The sequence below is a fragment of the Pleuronectes platessa genome, chromosome 23 (genome assembly GCF_947347685.1).
Source record: "Pleuronectes platessa chromosome 23, fPlePla1.1, whole genome shotgun sequence".
In the NCBI taxonomy this organism is placed as follows: Eukaryota; Metazoa; Chordata; class Actinopteri; order Pleuronectiformes; family Pleuronectidae; genus Pleuronectes; species Pleuronectes platessa.
In genome coordinates this window covers 8,282,790-8,301,083 of record NC_070648.1, presented here as the reverse complement: position 1 = coordinate 8,301,083, position 18,294 = coordinate 8,282,790, and the positions used below count along the sequence as shown (strand labels likewise).

The 18,294-nt window shown below is 41.9% G+C and overlaps 1 protein-coding gene across 1 annotated transcript in view; it reads left to right on the top strand.

Annotated features, from left to right (window-relative positions):
- LOC128430075 (collagen alpha-1(XXV) chain) overlaps positions 1 to 15,809 on the top strand; it is a 134,905-nt gene extending 119,096 nt beyond the window's left edge. Inside the window, exons 18-38 of the mRNA XM_053416028.1 lie at positions 880 to 942; positions 2,065 to 2,133; positions 2,910 to 2,954; positions 3,356 to 3,400; positions 3,705 to 3,782; positions 4,253 to 4,276; positions 5,502 to 5,546; positions 5,718 to 5,762; positions 5,969 to 6,049; positions 6,169 to 6,231; positions 6,343 to 6,393; positions 6,881 to 6,907; positions 7,215 to 7,295; positions 7,642 to 7,677; positions 8,542 to 8,595; positions 8,701 to 8,754; positions 9,273 to 9,299; positions 10,382 to 10,435; positions 12,131 to 12,217; positions 13,826 to 13,864; positions 15,783 to 15,809. Coding sequence (XP_053272003.1) covers positions 880 to 942; positions 2,065 to 2,133; positions 2,910 to 2,954; positions 3,356 to 3,400; positions 3,705 to 3,782; positions 4,253 to 4,276; positions 5,502 to 5,546; positions 5,718 to 5,762; positions 5,969 to 6,049; positions 6,169 to 6,231; positions 6,343 to 6,393; positions 6,881 to 6,907; positions 7,215 to 7,295; positions 7,642 to 7,677; positions 8,542 to 8,595; positions 8,701 to 8,754; positions 9,273 to 9,299; positions 10,382 to 10,435; positions 12,131 to 12,217; positions 13,826 to 13,864; positions 15,783 to 15,809 — 1,095 coding nt within the window. The remainder of the gene's footprint in view (positions 1 to 879; positions 943 to 2,064; positions 2,134 to 2,909; positions 2,955 to 3,355; positions 3,401 to 3,704; positions 3,783 to 4,252; positions 4,277 to 5,501; positions 5,547 to 5,717; positions 5,763 to 5,968; positions 6,050 to 6,168; positions 6,232 to 6,342; positions 6,394 to 6,880; positions 6,908 to 7,214; positions 7,296 to 7,641; positions 7,678 to 8,541; positions 8,596 to 8,700; positions 8,755 to 9,272; positions 9,300 to 10,381; positions 10,436 to 12,130; positions 12,218 to 13,825; positions 13,865 to 15,782) is intronic.
- The last annotated feature ends 2,485 nt before the right edge of the window (positions 15,810 to 18,294 follow it).

The window sequence follows — 18,294 nt, the reverse complement described above, 5'->3', positions numbered from 1 at the left end:
AATCACCCCAATGTACTTGCGGATCATTAGCTTGAAGTATATAACCTGTGAATGCGAGGAATGCTCAAACAAGCATGATGACATGATGCCTGTTGCTGTTCTCGATTTTTCGTCTTGTTTTGCTTGTCTTGTGCTGGCCTTGTAAAAAAAGAAGAAAAAAAAAAGCTCTTTCGTTTTATATTTTATATTCTCCTGTTTTTACTTAAAAAGCCTGAATGCTTGATGGTGTTTTAACAATATTTTGCTGACGTAGCACTCACGGGTTCCGAGTGCGGCTTGCCTTTTTGTCCTGCTGCACATTCCTCACTGTTTATCCAATCTGAACTTGAAGCCAGCGCTAGTTACCAATCCAAAGGCTTCCACAGCGGCGGTGGCGGGGAGAGGGGGGGGCCCTGGTGGCAGATGGTTTTGCAATATACTCCAATTAAATCATTTCACAATCAAATGAAAATCAAATCAAATTGAGCGTCGCGCCTCGTGAAGCTCGCTCCTCGTAAGTGAAAGGGCAAATGCAAAAAAACGCAGAACCTGGTTTTCTCAGAACACCTCTTTGTGTGTCCTGATGAGCTTCTAACCAGTTCAGTAGTTCAATGGACTACGGGTCATAAGGGGGAGTCGTTCATTTAGAGAAACCAGGGGATGAATTAACAAACCGCTGCTCATTTTACACCCTCGTGTGTGTGTGTGTGTGTGATTTGTGCATGTGTCCCTGAGTGTGAGTTTGTCTGCACGTGCCGAGTTGTGAGCAGTACTGCATGCCTGTTTGCCCGTGCATCTTTTGTAGTGTTCAGTCACAGCAGGTGGCGGTAGAGCTTCACCAAAAAAAACAAAAAAAAACTTTGTGGGAAAAGTTGTACTATTTGCTTTTTTTTCCCTCAGGGCGAGCCTGGGTTCCTCGGCCCCCAGGGAGAGCCAGGGCTTCCCGGACTCCCGGGGACGAAGGTGGGTGATGCTCGGTTTGATTTATTGAGGTCTGACTATGACATTCCACAGCTTTCAGAGACTTTTTTTTATCACATCCCATCATTTAGGTCACTAATCCTGAGTTGAGGGCCTTATGATCTGTTAATATCACCATATCAATGTATTCAAGACTGTTTCTTTAAAAGGACCCAGGGAAGTTTTCAGAATGAGCTCATCCAGTGCCTTTTTGATACGACACAATAATTATTGTTTGCATCGTAATTAGTTGCTTTGCATTGATTACCAACATGTATTCGCTTTGCATCATCCTCTGACGTACATGCACGTCTACATCTCATTTAAAGCTACAGCAGCAAGTATTTGATTTGATGGTTTTTCCATACTCAGGTCTGCTCACATGTTAGAGATTCTTATTTAAACATCTCAGCCGCCAATAGTCTGTGGGTTTATTTTCAGGATGTCATTACCGAGCAGCTCGGTTTATTGACTCAACACTGCTGAATAATGGTTGTGTCCCACTCCGGTTTTGAGTATCAGCAATAAGTCATCAAAATGTACGGGCCCTGAGTTATACCACAGCCCCATCTATTGGCTCTATTCTGTCACTTTGCTGTAAGAAACTTGGGGGGCACTCAGTGGAGCCCATAGCTTCACCAAGTCAGCAGTCTGCTTATGAAGCCGCATTTAAACCAGCTAGATCTTGATTTTTATCTGTCATATCTCATAAATATCAGATAGTTTTCCATCAAGAGCCATGAATTATTCACTTAGAAATCATTTGCATTTTTTCCAAAAAAATCCAACTTAGAGGACACAAAGTTGGATGCAGATTGTTTGTTTGGGGTTTTCCTTGTCAACCATCACGTCTACCTGCAAGCAGATTGTGCTGATTCTGCATAAATATGTACGATTCACTATCTGTCGAGTAAGCAAAACTCATGAGGAGGGCGGGATGTTCTTATCGTAGATTTCTTCATTATGTCAGCACTGCATAACATTAAGGTCATTGACACAAGCCTGATATTCCCGAATGTGCACACGTCAGCAGTTCCCTCTAACTCTTAGATAATCCAGTTTGATGGAGAATTACCTAAATACACTTTGAGCATTTTTGTTGTTGTTTGTCTTTTTCCTGTTTAGGGTGAGAGGGGAGACCACGGGCCACCAGGGAAGGGTGAGCGTGGAGAAATTGGATTTGTTGGCCCAAAGGTGAGTGATTAATGTGCTCCTGTGGATATTTCAAAGTCCTTTCTCTCATGTGGGTGATTGGTGTTTGCTGCCCTCTAGAGTCTTCCTGGTGTAATGACACAACAAAATCTCAAAAGTCCCAGTCTGTGTGTAATCAGATCTTTGAACGTGAAAGAGAATCTCCAAATGTGTAGTGAGATTTATGAATGTGTGCATGGATCTTTGCACATTTTCAAATCTGTTTACACACACACACAAAGAAAAAACACTCGAACAACCTTTTCTCAGAAACGGTGGCGTGGGAGGAAGTTAAGATTCGTCGTCCATATGCGTTCCCAGAACAATTGTTTGTTCAATGCCTCTAGTATTGAATTCCTATAACTAAGAGATCTGTCTAAACGATTATGGCCTGAAATAAGGTCAGGGCCTTTTCCCTGGGGTCTGTGTAAACTAAACGAGCTGACCATTGTTTATGTCTGGCACTGGGACAGCAGGTAGGTCAAACCAGTCTAAACCTCTGCGACCCAGGGATCCCGTCTCACGTCCAATTAGAAACCCCACAAGTGAAACCCCTGCTTGGTCAATGCCATATTTCAAATAAACACTCTCTCCATTGCTGGCCAGTAATGACAAATTAAAAGCGTGTTATATTTATATGGTGTTATATGGGTTGAATCACTAAAGACGGTTTGTTTTGTAATTTTTAGTTTTATGTTTATTTCTCTGATATTTGGCTTTCCTTTTGTTTGAATCATTCCATCATAAATAAATAAACAACCCTTTCCTATTCATGGCAGGGGTCACAAGGAGAGACGGGAACACCTGGTTATAAAGGGTCAAAGGTGAGTGCGGCAGCTGTGTTTTGCTTTAAATACGGGGGCACAGAACATCCGATCTAAGTGAGCCGTGGTGTTAGGATCAGCTAATTCGACTTGATGCAGATATTTGATTTCCACTCTTAGACTAGCTCAGGTCAGAGTCTTGAATTTATTTAGTTGCAGAGATGTCAAACACTATAAGATCTTGTACAACACATTATATGTTGAGCCAGGTTTTTCCAATACAAACATTCGAATGACATAAAGTCAAATATGCCTATTGTTGTTGTTGTTAAAAAAAAGTGCAAACCCACCTTTTGGAAACTGCTATTAATGTTTGATTATCACATGTGACTTATATTTATAGTTACTCACTTATATCTGCTTCTTTGAGCTCTAAAATTTTGTTTGTATTCTTGAATCAGGGGGAGACTGGAGATAAAGGAGACTTGGGAACATTCGGCCCGAAGGTAAACATCTTTTTGAATCATTAACAAATCCATATTAAATGATGAATGTTAAAAATCCTAAATAAATATATCCATAACATTAAATGTAATAAATGCCTCTATTCTCCTCTTTCTTTAATGATTTTATGAAGCTGCATACTGATGAATATTCAGATTTTGAATTCCTGCGAGACAGATTGTCAGTGTAACACATTCTTGTACCACAAGGGGGCAGCGGTCAATCCTAATGTCTGATGTGCTTAAATCAAGTGTGCAGTATGAAACAACATGCGGTGTTTCAAAGGTGTCTCTTAATGTGAACTAGGGGCCCCCCGGGCAGAAAGGAGACCAAGGAGCCACTGAGATCATCGACTACAATGGAAACATACAGGAGGCTTTACAGGTCAGATGAGTTTTTATTTGGCGCCACTCTTTTACCTCTCGTCTGTTGCTTCAGAATGGAATATCTGGAAAAGTGCCTCGCACAATGAAACATGACTTTTGACTTCGATCTGTCCATGATGACTCAGGTCTTTTCACAACTGTTGAAATCCTCAAACCACAAAAAAACAAAAACAGGCTCAGTAACTTATTTTGTCAAAGAGGAGGTTGCACCTTTTGCAGTTAAAAATGTGTTTGAACAGACTGAATCAGTTCCTGTGTCAGTGTTTAATAAGTAAATGAGAAATGTATTAACATGATTCACATTCTGTCTTTCTTCATATAGTCTAACATGTGTAGGTTAATGCAGACCTAAAAGTGTGTGTGTGTATTGATGCAGCAATGTGCTGACGCAAAGGTTTCTTTTCTTTGTCACCTCTGCAATCGTATCTCTCATCTCCTCCCCCTTTCCACTTCTTTGGCCCACTGCAGAAGATTACCACTATTACAGTAACGGTAATTAGGCTCTGTGTACTCTGTGTATTGTTTTCATGTTCATGTTCCCCACGAGTGATTCATCTTTTTCCTACGCATGGGCATAACCCAACCAAACCCAACCAAACCCAACCCAACCCCGTCTGGCCAGCGCTGCCCAGTTTTAAAAGTGCATTGGGTTCCTTGTTGATGGTTCTTTGTGACCAAGCTTTTCGTGCTTCCTGAGTTGCTGGTTGTCTCCCTGAATGTCTGTTCTCCAAAACTCACACCGTCCATTTGTGGTCAAAAATCCTACTGGTTTGATTTCATTTCATTTAACATTTGTTTTTGTTAAAATGCACCAATCTTTACTGACTTATATTGACAATCCTGTCTTGAACAAGGCCTCTGGCATAATCTTTTAAGGTTAAAGGTTCAGTGTGTAAAATTTGGGGACATCTAGTGGGGAAATTGCATGTGGCAGCTGAATACCCCTCACCTCACCATCCCCTTCCAAACATGAGAGAGAACCTGTGGTAGCCTTCAGTTTAGATAACTTTTTAAAAAAGAGATGGCGGCCTCCGTAAAGAGGACCCGCTCCAGATGTCAATATAGAGTATTTAAATATAAAGGGCCCATTCGAGGTTAAAGAAAACAATAATTTGTACAATGTAGATGATCCTGTATCTCATAATTATGTCTTAGCGATGTGCTGCCGCTGCATAATTGTAACCAGCGCTGCTCCAGGATCAGGGCAGACGCTCATTAAAGGTTACGTGACACGCACAGGATCCGTCCTCATCAATTAATAACTAAATACATGTGATCAGTTCATCTGCCATCTGTAAACATCTGCCATTAGGTCACATCCTAACATCAAAGTATATCATTCTTTCAGTGATAATATTACATATCAAGTAGGTCATTTATTTCTCTACAAGTGGGATGTCCCAATGGTTGCAGCACCCAGCTCCCACACAAGCCATCACACACATCCCCCCCCAAAAATTGACCTACTGTATGTTCCAAATGGAATGATCCAGCTAACATGTTCACGACTTCAGCATGTGTCCTTCAAGTTGAGCTTCCTGTTAACTGATCACTGATCGCTAACATATTTTGCACTGTATTGCCAATGGTCTCAGAGTGATGGTCAATGATGCAGTGTGAAAACAGATGTTTAGCAAATGGTGCAGAGCCTAGTGGTATTTGTATGTTGAATGGAGTTGTGTTGAAATCTCCCTTTTGTGTATCTCCTCCTGTGCAGGGTCCTCCTGGGCCTCCGGGGCCAATCGGACCTCAGGGTGGAAAGGTAAACAATGTCTTCCGCACTTGTGATGCCAGTGTTGAATTTTTCCCTTGTGTGTGAATGGTGGATTTTTCCTTTCGCAGTCACAACTTAAATCTGCCATGCACCTGTTAACCAGTGTTTTTATAGCATTTTATAAGGTGTGTGTAAAAACGTTCTTTTCTCTTGTCCCAGGGGGATCGAGGTCTGCCTGGTCTCCCTGGACTCGATGGAGAAAGAGTGAGTTCTTATATTCTCATGTACTGCTGAGTTCTATTTTGAATTGATTTTCAAAGAACTGTGACCTTTGAATATGTTGTTATATTTATTAGGCTGATAACTATCAATTTGAGTAAATCTTGCACGCAAGGGACATTTTAGATCTCAAGTGCATTTAAGGGTGGTTACGCATAATGGTCCCAACACTTTTTGTTTTCTTCTCTCAGGGCTATAAGGGTTCAAAAGGAGACATGGGAATGCCTGGAGCTTCAGGAGAGAAAGGAGGAACTGGTTTAACTGGTCTACCTGTAAGAATTTAGTTGTTTAAGCCGACTACTCTCTGAAAAAACCCTTTGAGATGCCTAATTGACACGAGGAATGTCCATCCATCTTCTACACATGTGTCATACAACTTTTTGCCCATCAGGGTGTGAATGGGGTCAAGGGAGAAAAGGGCGACCTGGGTCTACCTGGTATTCAGGGTCCTTCCGTAAGCCAATTTCAACACTCAACTTTACAGAAATATCAGTCACTTGTATTGAAAATGCTGTGACATGCTTTCAGAACTTGTTTATCTGTAATAAAAATGTTTATATTGCAGATTATTGGCTCTCCAGGGCCTCTAGGGCCCCATGGACCACCAGGACCCATGGTGAGTTTTTAAAACATTTACCTTTGGCACATTCCAAAACTCAATTAATTACATACTATAAATTAAAAAATGCAAACTTTATACATGGGATTCATACTCATTAAAAAAGCCCAAGATAATAAAGCATATAGATCACAATGGTTACAATATGTCAATGATTAAACCTCCATTTATGCACTGACCTCATTTATTTTCTCTTTGTTGTCTTATACTTGAAAAAAACTCAAGTACCAACTGTGGCCTTGTGTACCAGTTTGTCTCCTTGTTGGAACTTAGTCACCTTGATGCAAACAACAAATTAAACGCTTCACAGTACATTCCTGTGGGAGTTCTCACGATGCTGCACCCGCTCTACATGTCCCGTCCTTGTCAGCTCCACTAGCTGTTTACAGTTGTGTGTTGTAGAAAGTAACAGCGATATATAGGTGATTAACAGACCAGCCAGCTGCTTCACAAACTTATTTTCTTTGTCTTTTGATTTTTTCAGGGACCCCACGGGTTCTCCGGATCGAAGGTAAATCTCAACAACAGAGCAAAAGCTCAGTTACTTCACAGAAAGCCCCGCTGGAACACGTTCAAGTCATTATGTCTGTTATTAATCCAACAAATTCAACTTTTAAACAAAGTCCTTTAGCTTTTATCCAAAGTGTTTTTAAGCATTTTAAATAATTGAATCCACCTCCTGCTACTTAACACACGGGAGAGTGAACGTTCAGTAGGCAGACAAGCTAATCCTACAGGCGAAGTATAATAAAGCTCTCAGAAATTGGCTGATTGCAACTGTGTCATCATGTGTTCCCTTGTTTTTCCCACTTCCCCAGGGTGAACCTGGATTGCATGGTTTGAAGGGGATGCGAGGGGAACCGGGTCACAAAGGGGATCGTGGACCTCTGGGTCTCCCTGTAAGTACGGCCTCGCACCAGTGAATGACTCCAACCACCGAGCCTCATCCCTTTGTATCTCCAGACATACATAGAAAAATGTCTTGATTAGTCCTGTCTGATTTTGTTGTTGTTGTTGTTGTTGTTGAGTGTGTGTCTGCGTGTGTGTGCGTGTGTCTGTACTGCCTTTGACATTTTCTGTCCTCATGTCCATTTGTCCCGGCCTGACTACTTCACCAAGCTTCCTGTAACGCACACTGTGTAATTTACTCGTAGTGAACCCTGCCATCAAGCTGTCCTAATAACAGTGTTCATCTGGTACTAATCCCGCCTTGTTCATGTCACTCATACCTCCATAACCACGCAGGGATCCTCCGGCTTGGACGGCAAGCCCGGAATTGGGGTGAGTGTCAGGTGACCAAGGGGCTTCACCACCCAACCTCTGTCTACCTCTCTCCCACTCACCCTCCATACAGTCCCCTTTCTTTGACGAAGGACAAAATAATGACACAAGTATTAATAAATAAATAAATAAATGATTTCAGAAATAAATAAAATACATAGATAAATGGAAAAATACCTAGTTTGCGTTGAAAAAGTCGAGTACTGTATTTCGGGGGAAATATATCTTTTGCCACAATTTGTATTTATTTATTTCCATATTTATTATTTAATTTATTTGTTTCCGTATTTCTGAGTCTATGTCTTGATTAGGTCGGTGGGGTTAACTCACTCCAGATTGGTTATAGAGGTGGGGATCATCACCTGCATAAGTTAACACTGTGGAACATTTATTTATTTGTGTCATTTTGTTTGTCCTTCTTTGTCTCCCTCAGACTTTTTTTTTTTACCCTTGTCACCTCATTTTATTGTATCTCATGGAGTCATGTTAGTTCGATGTTTTCCTTGTTGTTAGGTCTCGTGACGTGAGCCACACTGAGTTCAGTTCAATGACCACAGGCACAAAGCTGTTTCATGCAGACACCCCGAGGCTCTCGTCTGTCCCGTGTTTCATTAACTCAGCATTAACACACACTCATACTTTAACCGTCAGCAGTGTTGTAAATGTCCTTTTGTGGCCAATGCACGTGTATTAGCTGTAAAGCCTTTGTGCTGGTTGTAGGTCAAACCAAGCTGGGAAATAAATGTGGATGTTAAACATGGCTCTTGCTCTCCCATCTATTCGCTTGGAAAATCAACTTTATTTTGAAATACCTGCTTCAGTTGGATGATGTAAACTCACTATGGCGACGCTGCTCTCTTGCAGGGAACGGATGGACCGTCGGGTCCAGCTGGTCCCGCTGGGCCAAAGGGGGACATAGTAAGATGGCCCTTCATGTCACTCATGACACATTTTTTATATTACCTCATTTTAAATGGATCATGTGGGATTTATATGATGACAACACTGATCCATTTGTGTTAGGGTGAGAGAGGAACACAGGGTGAGCCAGGACCGAGGGGACCTTATGGACTACCTGTGAGTATCTATCTCCATTTTGTACGCGTGTGTGTGTGTGTGTGTGTGTGTGTGTGTGTGTGTGTGTGTGTGTGTGTGTGTGTGTGTGTGTGTGTGTGTGTGTGTGTGTGTGTGTGTGTGTGTGTGTGTGTGTGTGTGTGTGTTTGTGTGTGGTTACATAACTTTATCTCAATCCATGTATGTATATGTGTACTTGTGAAAAAGACACTCCAAATGCCTTGTTGCAAAACCACACAGGAATCTGCAAGTGTGTATTCAGGACCTATCTGTAAATGTGTAACTAAATCTGTGAATGTGTACATAGATCTGTGAATGTGTGGATAAATCTTGGTGGAAATGTCTAAGTGCTTTACTCTGAAAGCTGGGAATACGTTGAAGTCATCAGTTACAGCTAAAGCCGGCCTTTTACTCGTGACTTATTGCCACATGTCTGCTACCTTCCAAAACTACTCTGCCTTCTTTGCTGTCGTCGAAATAATAGTTCTAGCTTTGTGACGCCTGATGTTCTTTGTTTTCAGGGAGCTGCTGGAACACCAGGCCTGGATGTAAGTCAGTGGAGCTTTGTCCACCCATAGACACAAATACATGAATAATGTCACACTGAATCGAATGACCTCCTCCAGTGTAGAGATTCTTAGACAAGAAAAAACAAAGCTTTTAAATAAGGAAAAACACGAGAAGGTGCAACTCTCCAGAATCGAATGCAACAACGGGACCAAAACCGCTTTTTCCGTATTAAAAGCTCAGTGGAAGTGAGATTCTGCCTTTGCTTGTGCAGCGGTGACAGTTATGTGTCCCTCTTTCCATCAGTGATTGGCTGAATTATTATCAACTCAAAATGCACAAATAAACACAACTCAACCCAGCATTTTAAATAAGTAATGGAAAATACCCCTTTTCCAGAAGCCACCACTCTTAATGACCCTCTTCTGAAGAAGACATTACTCCAATTATGATGTTTTACTAATGGAATATTTCTTCAATTTTCCTTTTTACATGTTACAGAGCAAAGTCTGATTATTACTCATATACATTTCACCCTACGTCTTGTTTCCACTCAATCCGAGGGCATGTGTTGTAAGACAATGTTGCAAAATGCTGTGAAAACACCAATCGGACATTATAATGTGATTAAGATGTCTACATGTTTACATAATACTCAACTTTTGCGACGTCTTTTCAAATTGCTTATCCAGAGTATGACCTTATTCAAGTTAATCAGAAAATGCGGTTTTCATGAGATTGTTCTTACTCAGACTATTAATATCGGAATATTGCCCATGCACAGATAATCTATGTGTGACTTTTATATGGCGATAGTTCCCACAATTCAACTGGCTACACTTACTGTAGAGTGAGTGATGCTTCACTTCTGGGTGCTAATCCAGCTGATCACTGATCAACAGAAGAAACTGGATTTTCACGCACTCCAGCTTTTGTTGTTGCATCTGATTCTGGGGAGCTGCATCAGGATGATTTTCTTTGAGACTCTTTATCTCCCTTTCTAGAATTCAGATTTTTTTTAATTATTTTGTTTTTAAAATTTTGATTGAGTTTCATTACAACGATGAAACCCCCTGTTTGTGTTTGCTCAGTGAAGTAATGAAGCAGAGTTGTACTCTTACAGGGGTTGGCAGGCTTAAGGGGAGAGAAAGGCGACGATGGGGAAAGAGGAGAAAAGGTAGATGTAGATATGATGTGCTGACTTGCTGAATAAAGCCCTTAACATTGCAGAGGACTGATGTCAATGGACAGTGATGGGACTTGTTGAGGTGTCGATGTAGATGTAGTCGAGTTTGAGACACTGAATACTGAGGGAATAACAACACTCGGTTCATGTAGGCTTCACTTTAAGTCTGGTTTCAGGATCTCAGAGCCAGTGCTCTCAGATCAGCTTTTTTCTCCACCTTTGAATGATTTGCCATCTCATTCCTCAAAGTCACAAGTCCAGTCTCATTCTCCAACATGTCCATTGACAGCAGGCTCTTAGAATTCACATCTTCTGTTGTTTCCGTGCATGAACTCACCTTTCACTCCAGCCTGTCGATAACTCTTCCCTTGCGTGTGCACACCGCAGTCGTAGTCTGTTCGTCCCACTTTTCACTCGTTTCTTAGCTGTTTTTGTGTTGTTTAGAAACTGTATCCCATTCCTGGAACACAACGATAGAGATACTTCGTAAGTAAAGGCCGAACCATAAGGAGACGGTCTGGTCTATGGAGGATGTCTGGAATCCGTGTCAACTTCCCTTGTTTTTTTTTATATATGTACCGTCAGCTGTTCGATTGAGTTATTTGCGTTTAAAAGTGTAAGCATCGGAAGTTTTGGTCTAGTCACTTTCCCGCGGCTCCATAGTATACGTTTTTTTTGATTGATTATTTATTTAAGCCTCGGAAAACACATTGAGGAATAAGACCCTCATTTACAATGGTACCGAGGGTACAATGTAGTATTAATACATTGAAAGACAAAAGTAAATAAATAAGAATGAAATAAATATGCATATATATATACGGTAATACAAGGGAAAAGGTCAAAACAATCATAAACAATCATTTTTGACGATTCAATAAAATACTATGGTTAAGTCAACTGACAGTTGGCCCGAGAAGAGTCCACCTGTTGGAGCCACTGTTGCTAAGGGAGGAAAGGCCCTGCGTGCAGGAGCCTTCAAAATCAGAAAGCCTCGTCACGCCACTGTGACCCAATCAGATTGTACGTGCAGCGAAGCAAGTCGCAGCGTGGCTTCGCAGAGAGTTCAACGTCGGTGAACTTTGACGATGTTTGAGTCACATTCACACATGTGTGGCCTTTCCCTGCGGTCCGGGTGTCTGGTAGCTACACGATAAACAACTTTTTTTTCTGCAAATTCATCCCGTTCGAAAGTAGAATCACATCAAACATCTCATCTCATGACGACTGGAAACGGACCTGTGATATTACATCGGCTACTTAAATGTTCTTGTCACACTCTCATTTATATCGACTAACGTTTTCCAACTCATGATGTTTGACCCTTGAAGGGATACAGTTTGAACTTTTTCCGGTGTGTCGTAGTATTTAATTCTGTCTCTCTGGAGGTTTTTTCCCTGCTACTCTTTCTCATCCTTTGTGCCCTTGACTCCCCCTTTCGGCAATCAGCTGTTTTCCACCTCTTCCCACTGTATTACTCCCCTTTTTTGTCCTCTGTCTGTGCTGAGGAATGTTTTTTTTAGAATAACCAGTACTGTCTGGTATCCCCTCCTATCTAACACTGACCATGTGTCTTTTTCCTAAACATGGGCCTCCCTTTTTAATCACTCCCCTCCTAATAGCAGTGCTGTCCCCAATGTTCAACAAAACAATGATTTTAACTTGACCCAACCATTGTATCCACAGGGGGAGAAGGGAAAGAAGGGCAAAAAAGGGCCTAAGGGGGAGAAAGGAGAACAGGGTGCCCCTGGATTAGATGCACCCTGCCCATTGGTATGTCCGAACTGCACGCTGTAGTGCGGTCGTCCCGAAACAAGGGCCGAGCGCCCTGTGGCGAAGCAGATACCCAGCTTCCGCCAGACAACCTGAGACAAACCCGAGACAATTTATTTCCAGAAACTCTAAAACATGTCATCAGGTATTGATGATGACGCATATCTGGGCTGGAATGTGGTATCAGCAAGCTCACAGGGCAGCTCCTTCCCTCGCGCCCCCGCCCGTGTGTCTGTCGTAGCGGACAGACGCAGGGGTTAAGGGTCGTCCACCTCTCTCCCAGTAACACTCCCAGGTCATCTTTGCAAACAGGGTTTCCGGGGATTTAAGGGTGAAAAGGGGGATCCAGGGCAGCCAGGTCTGGACGGGCTGGATGCCCCGTGCCAATTGGTACAGTATTTCTCTTTTTCCTCAACCTTGTAACCCATGCATGCCTCCTCACCTTCAGTCACTGCAGAGACCTTGCATGACCTGAGAGCACAGCAAGCATGAGTACACATTATTTCAACCACAACTACATTACAGTTCATTAAATTCATTAAAAAAAGAACATGCAACACCAGTCATCTCCCTAACTCTCTGACCGCAAGCAGCCTCCTACAGTGACATCTTTACAAGCCAAATATAGAAAATAGACATACGGCTCTTAAAATCTATTCCTCTAACTGAATCCTTTCATTCCCTGGATTAAAACTTGAGAAAAAGAAATTCTGCTAATTTCCCGTTTCCTTCAAGCTGATTCTTCCAGTGACCTTTTAATCCGGCACTAACACAGACTCCCTGACTGATGAGTAGGGCACATGGACCCCTCCTTTACTCTGTTAACTTCCCTTTTCCACCCTTCCTGTATTTGTACCAATTGGGCCAGACCGTGACAAGAGGGGGGAAAAAAATTAAGACATTTGGAGTAGACAAAACATAGAGAATCTTGTGATTATGGATGATTTGAAGCTGTGGTCAAATATAGAAGTGATACTGAAGGATAGCATTTGGGTGTAATGAAGCATACTGTGTGTGAATAACAAAATGAAAGAGCAGTAATGGTGATGGGTAAGAAAACATTAAAAATGTCATCTCATTAAATTACATCTCCAGTCATTTACATGATCCAGCTGCCATAACTTTCTATTAAGATAAACTGCTGCTTTTCTTATAGTGGACCCAAATCCCATTGTTTTACATCATCTCTTTGCTAACTGTGGGAACCAATTAAAAAAAAAGCGTATTATATCTTGTATATTCATATTTTGCCATGCATGAGATGTATTATGATGAGTCCTGCATGCATGTATCTGGAATTTAGATTTGGTTTTGATTTGGAAATAGTTAAGGATGAAAAATGTAGTAGAGTAGCTTCAGTGTCTCAGTTAGGCATGATAGGAGATTCTGCCATATCATCTCCAACTTTGTGATGCAGGCTTGTGTGTGTTTCTTTTCATGTGTATTAAGAAATAGGCATATGTGGTGTGTAATAGCACAAAGTCGACTCATTTATTACGCTTTTCATCGTCTTAGTGGGATCTTCGTGGGTTACTTATAACAAACGCTCCATTTCCTATGCCCTTCTCATTGTTGTTTTCCCTTCCCTGCCACTCTTCCTCTCAACAGGGCCCAGATGGATTACCAATACCTGGATGCTGGCAGAAGGTAAGAAAAGCGCACACTGTCTTTTTCTGTTAAATGACAGACTTCAGCAACTACAGATGTATAGAAGTCAAAATCAAAAATGTCAGAAAACATGATAGTCATTTGTGTGTTTTTGGAAAACAGAGCTGGGATCAGTTAACTGGTTCTCTAGCAAGGCCACGCCTCAACAAAGTGTAAATTAAAGGTTGTCGTGGAAAATGGATGGATGGTGAGGGAAGGTATTAAAGTAAAGATGATATGCTGGTCAGGAAGGAGGCCGGGCAGACGGAGGGAGGGAAAAAGAGGATGTAGGAATATAGGGATGAGGGAAGTGGATGAAGGGATGAGGGAATAGGAAGAATGATGAGGGGATGTGGGAAGAGATGAGATAAGAAGATAATGGGATGAGGGAATAGGAAGAAAGATGAGGATGTGGGAAGAGGATGAAGGGATGAGAGAACATAGACCCCTATATAAAGATGGTTGCTTCGTCCAGTTTCTCCCCCTATCCGGAAATGTAGTATCCCTCACTCAAACTCCGCCATCTTTAGCTTTTGGAGCCAGAATCTGTACAGTAGTGACCGGGGGTGGAAACACGGTCCTATCGATGCATGTACTCGACCAATCATGAGTGGGTCTCAGCTGTCAATCATGAAGTTTCACCTCATTTTTATCGCATCCATTTTGGAAAGCTACCTAAAAGGACAGAAACCATCTTTGAGAAAAAACTTTTGTGACTTCCCGTTTGATCCATGTCCCTTTATGTCTTCAAATAAATTAAAGGATTTATCACCTATACTGCAGCCAGCCACCAGGTGGCAATTGAGCTGCTTTGGCTTCACTTTCGAGGAGCTGACACTTCTTCCATCTTGATACACTGTCTACGGTTTGGATGAGCAGAGGGAGGGATGAGGCAGAGGGATGAATGGTTGAGACGTGGCCCTGCTTCAGAACCAGCCCACTTAAGTTCCTTCCTAGTGGATAATATAATAAATTTAGCTCTTAATATTATCTTCACTTGTTCGATTCTTTGTGCCTCTTCATGTTTGCATGGGTTTCCTGTCCAGTCAGTCGCCATAGCGCTCGATGTTTATACCTCACTCAACATTGTACAAGTCATGAAACACACTGAAAACGTCTTCATGTCATTCTCTCTCCTGTGTTTTTCTTGCAGTGATCACTCTAACCCGAAACGCATGGAGATTGTAAATAATGCTTCTTTTATGGTATTTATAGTTTTTTTTAATGGGGGAAAAAAAAAAGAAGGAGAATAGTCCAAAAGAGAAAAGAAGAAGTCTATTTGTACAATGATACAAAAGAGAAGAAAAAAAAAAGAGATAACCATCCCTAAGCTGCTTCTACTCACATCGCTGTGTGAAAAACAAAAACAAAAAAACACGTGTGTGTGTGTGTGTGTGCGCTCTCGCATCCACGTCGTGGTGGTTGAGTTATGATCCTCGGCTGGCGGCAGAACTTGTCTCTTTGGAGTCATTGCATGGCTCAGAGTGGAGTGTCGCGGCCCAGCCAGATTCTCGAGGGGGAAAGGAGACGGAGGTGACGGAGGAGGAGGAGGAGGAGGAGGAGGAGGAAGGGGATCTGGACTGGCTCTCTAACACCAAACGCTATAGGTGTTTTGTGTTGTTTCGTCTCACCACCCCCTTCACGCAGCATCATTTTCTAGAAGACAAAAAAAAAAAGACTGTGCCAAACAGAACATTGCACCCCTGGACCCCCCCCCCCGCCCCCCCCCCCGCAAAAGCATGAGTAGTGTACTGAATCTATATTTATATGTATTGTACATACATGTCACTGTTTTGTGATTGCGTCATGGCTTCTGCAGAGAAAGAAACACAACACTAACATGGAAAAACAAACCCAGAGCTCTAAATCAGTAATTTTTTTTTTTTTTTTTTTTTGCTTTCTTTCAATCTTCCCAAAGGGAATCACGCCGTGGCTGGTAGCCTGAAACCCCTCCCCCCCTCCTCCCACAGAAAGTAGAGCTGTTGGTTATTGTTGCTTTATTGTGGTGCGGCCTAGCAGAAGGGTCAGACATCTGCAGGGGGTTTGTTTTACTGTTGCACTTGGGGCCCAGCGTCAGAGGCACCGCACGTCTAAGGACAGCCGGGGGGGGGTCGGCAGGAAGACAAAACAAGGATTTGGGACCGGACCGGTCTACTCGGGGACTCCCCCCCCCCTCCCCCCCCTCTCTCTCTCGAAGGATTCTGCAGGGGAGTCGTGGAGATCTGCCTCTCAGGGTCAACGCTGAGAGCATCAACGGATGGCAATCACTTATATCTTTACTTTATTCTTTCTTTTCTTTTTTGCTCTCATTCTTAAAAACATTGTTTGTATTTTGTGTATAATAGCCTTTGGTGCCTCAAGCTTTTATTCATTCCTTTTTATCAGAAACTTTATATGATGTTTTTAATTTGAGGGAATGGTGTTGATTTCAGAAGGGGTAAGCTTTGGTTGTAATGTATTGAGAAGATGCTCTGGTTCTCATTTCTATTTTTTACAGGATCTTGAAATAGTGTGAAGGTTGTAGCTTCAGATTGTGTCCATCCGCCTCCGTTTTTTTTTGTTTTTGCGTAAGCGTTGCTGCTGAGGAGCGCACAGTTTTGTTTCATGCAGGGACAAACAGTCACTGGTGTTTCCGATTTTTCATATTCAGGCAGTTGTTATCTGTTCCACCTCAAGAATTGTCTTAAACATATAGAAAACAGAAAACATGTCAGACAAGCTGCAATTCTCAGTTTCCGTACATGGAACCACAAGCTAAAGCGTGGCCAGTTATGTCACATTCCATATCGGATGGAGCGAAAATAATCGGAGCTAGATTTATTTTTACACCACAGCCTGGTTTTCACGAATTCAAATTCCTCCCGTCACGGCTTGTGCTATGCGAGGGGACACTCGCACTCCTTTTCTTCAACATTGCAAATGTACGTGTGAGTGATTGACTGTCAGGGCGGATTGGGGAAAAAACAAAAACCAACATTTTGTTGTGATGTAGCAGCAACCACAGGTGGACTGGAGACGATGTCTGGTTCCTGTTTGATTGTACGGTTCATCTCGTCATTACAAAGAACGGAGACACACAGATCATAATGGTGCTAACGGATAGTCGGCCCAGTTCACGTGCTCTAACAGTGGCAAGAACAACACAACAGGTTTCTTTATTGTTGTTGGTTGTTGTTTTTCTATGTATGTAACAATTTAAAGTTTTCTGTGCATATATTTGTGTCAGTATTTTTAAATGGTACGTTATTTATTTTTTTCTATAATTTCTTAAACATGAAGGCATTTATGGTTCGGAACAGCATTCCTCTCAGTAGTTTTCTTTTTGGGGCTTTGTTTCTTTACCGGGCGAAGGCGTTGTGAAACCGTTATGCAAAGCGGCTCAGCGTGAAGGAAGTTGGTCATTTTTTTTTTTACAAATTACAGTGTGCATTCAGAGTATAGGCCTTATAATGGAATACATCTGCTTTTATTTTATTTAGTGGGTCAGAACGCTAAGTATGACAACAAGGTACCTGGGGCCCGAGCGTTGACTGGCCCAGCCAATGCAACCATGCTAAACATCACAGCTTTCTCTCTCTCTCTCTCTCTCTCTCTCTCTCTCTCTCTCTCTCTCTCTCTCTCTCTCTCTCCCCTTTGCATTGAATGTAGTTTGATATATGTATAGTGGATTATTATTATTGTTATTACTGTACTGTTAAGATGTGTGCTCATTTGACAATAAGTGCAATTTATCCTTTGGTTAATGTGCGTAGCATCAAATGCCGCTGAACTGTCACACGACCTGTGATCTCTGTAGCTCCATTTGTTCAGTCATGCTGCCCCGTGTTACCACTACCTGGAAAAAAGAAAATGTTTATTTACAAAGAAACCATTATGAACACGGACCTTTCATTGAGTCTCAAATGATTAACTCTCCCTTCCCTCGTGTTTTAAAGTGATTTTTCCAATACTTCATATGTAGGTTTTTCTTTTCATCTTGTGTTTTGACATCCAGACTTTGTTACAGTATTTTGTTCTCACAAGGTGCTGTATCTTTAGCATGTGCAGCTACATTTTTCTTATTGATTTTTTTATTTGATTGACTCTGTTTGCGTTTGTTTGATGGTTGCCTTTCCTGGTTGAAGTTTCACATTCTTGATTATTCTGCTGTTAGTGGAAGTGCCAAAAATGTTATTTTCTTGTCAGTATTAGCAGGGCGAGTGCACATCTGGGTATTTGTCAGTGCTCGGGGGTCTTTCACATTTTAGAACAAAGTGTCACTTTGGGATAATTGACTAATCTAGGCCATTTTTCTGAAAGACAGCACCGGTCTCTGGTGAGAAATTGGAACATCTCATGCTTCTGTACCCTTCCGATGCACCGCAGCCTTATTGAAGTAACTATTTTGCCACATTCTCTTCAAAATAAAAAACAGTTGTGGCTCAAAATGC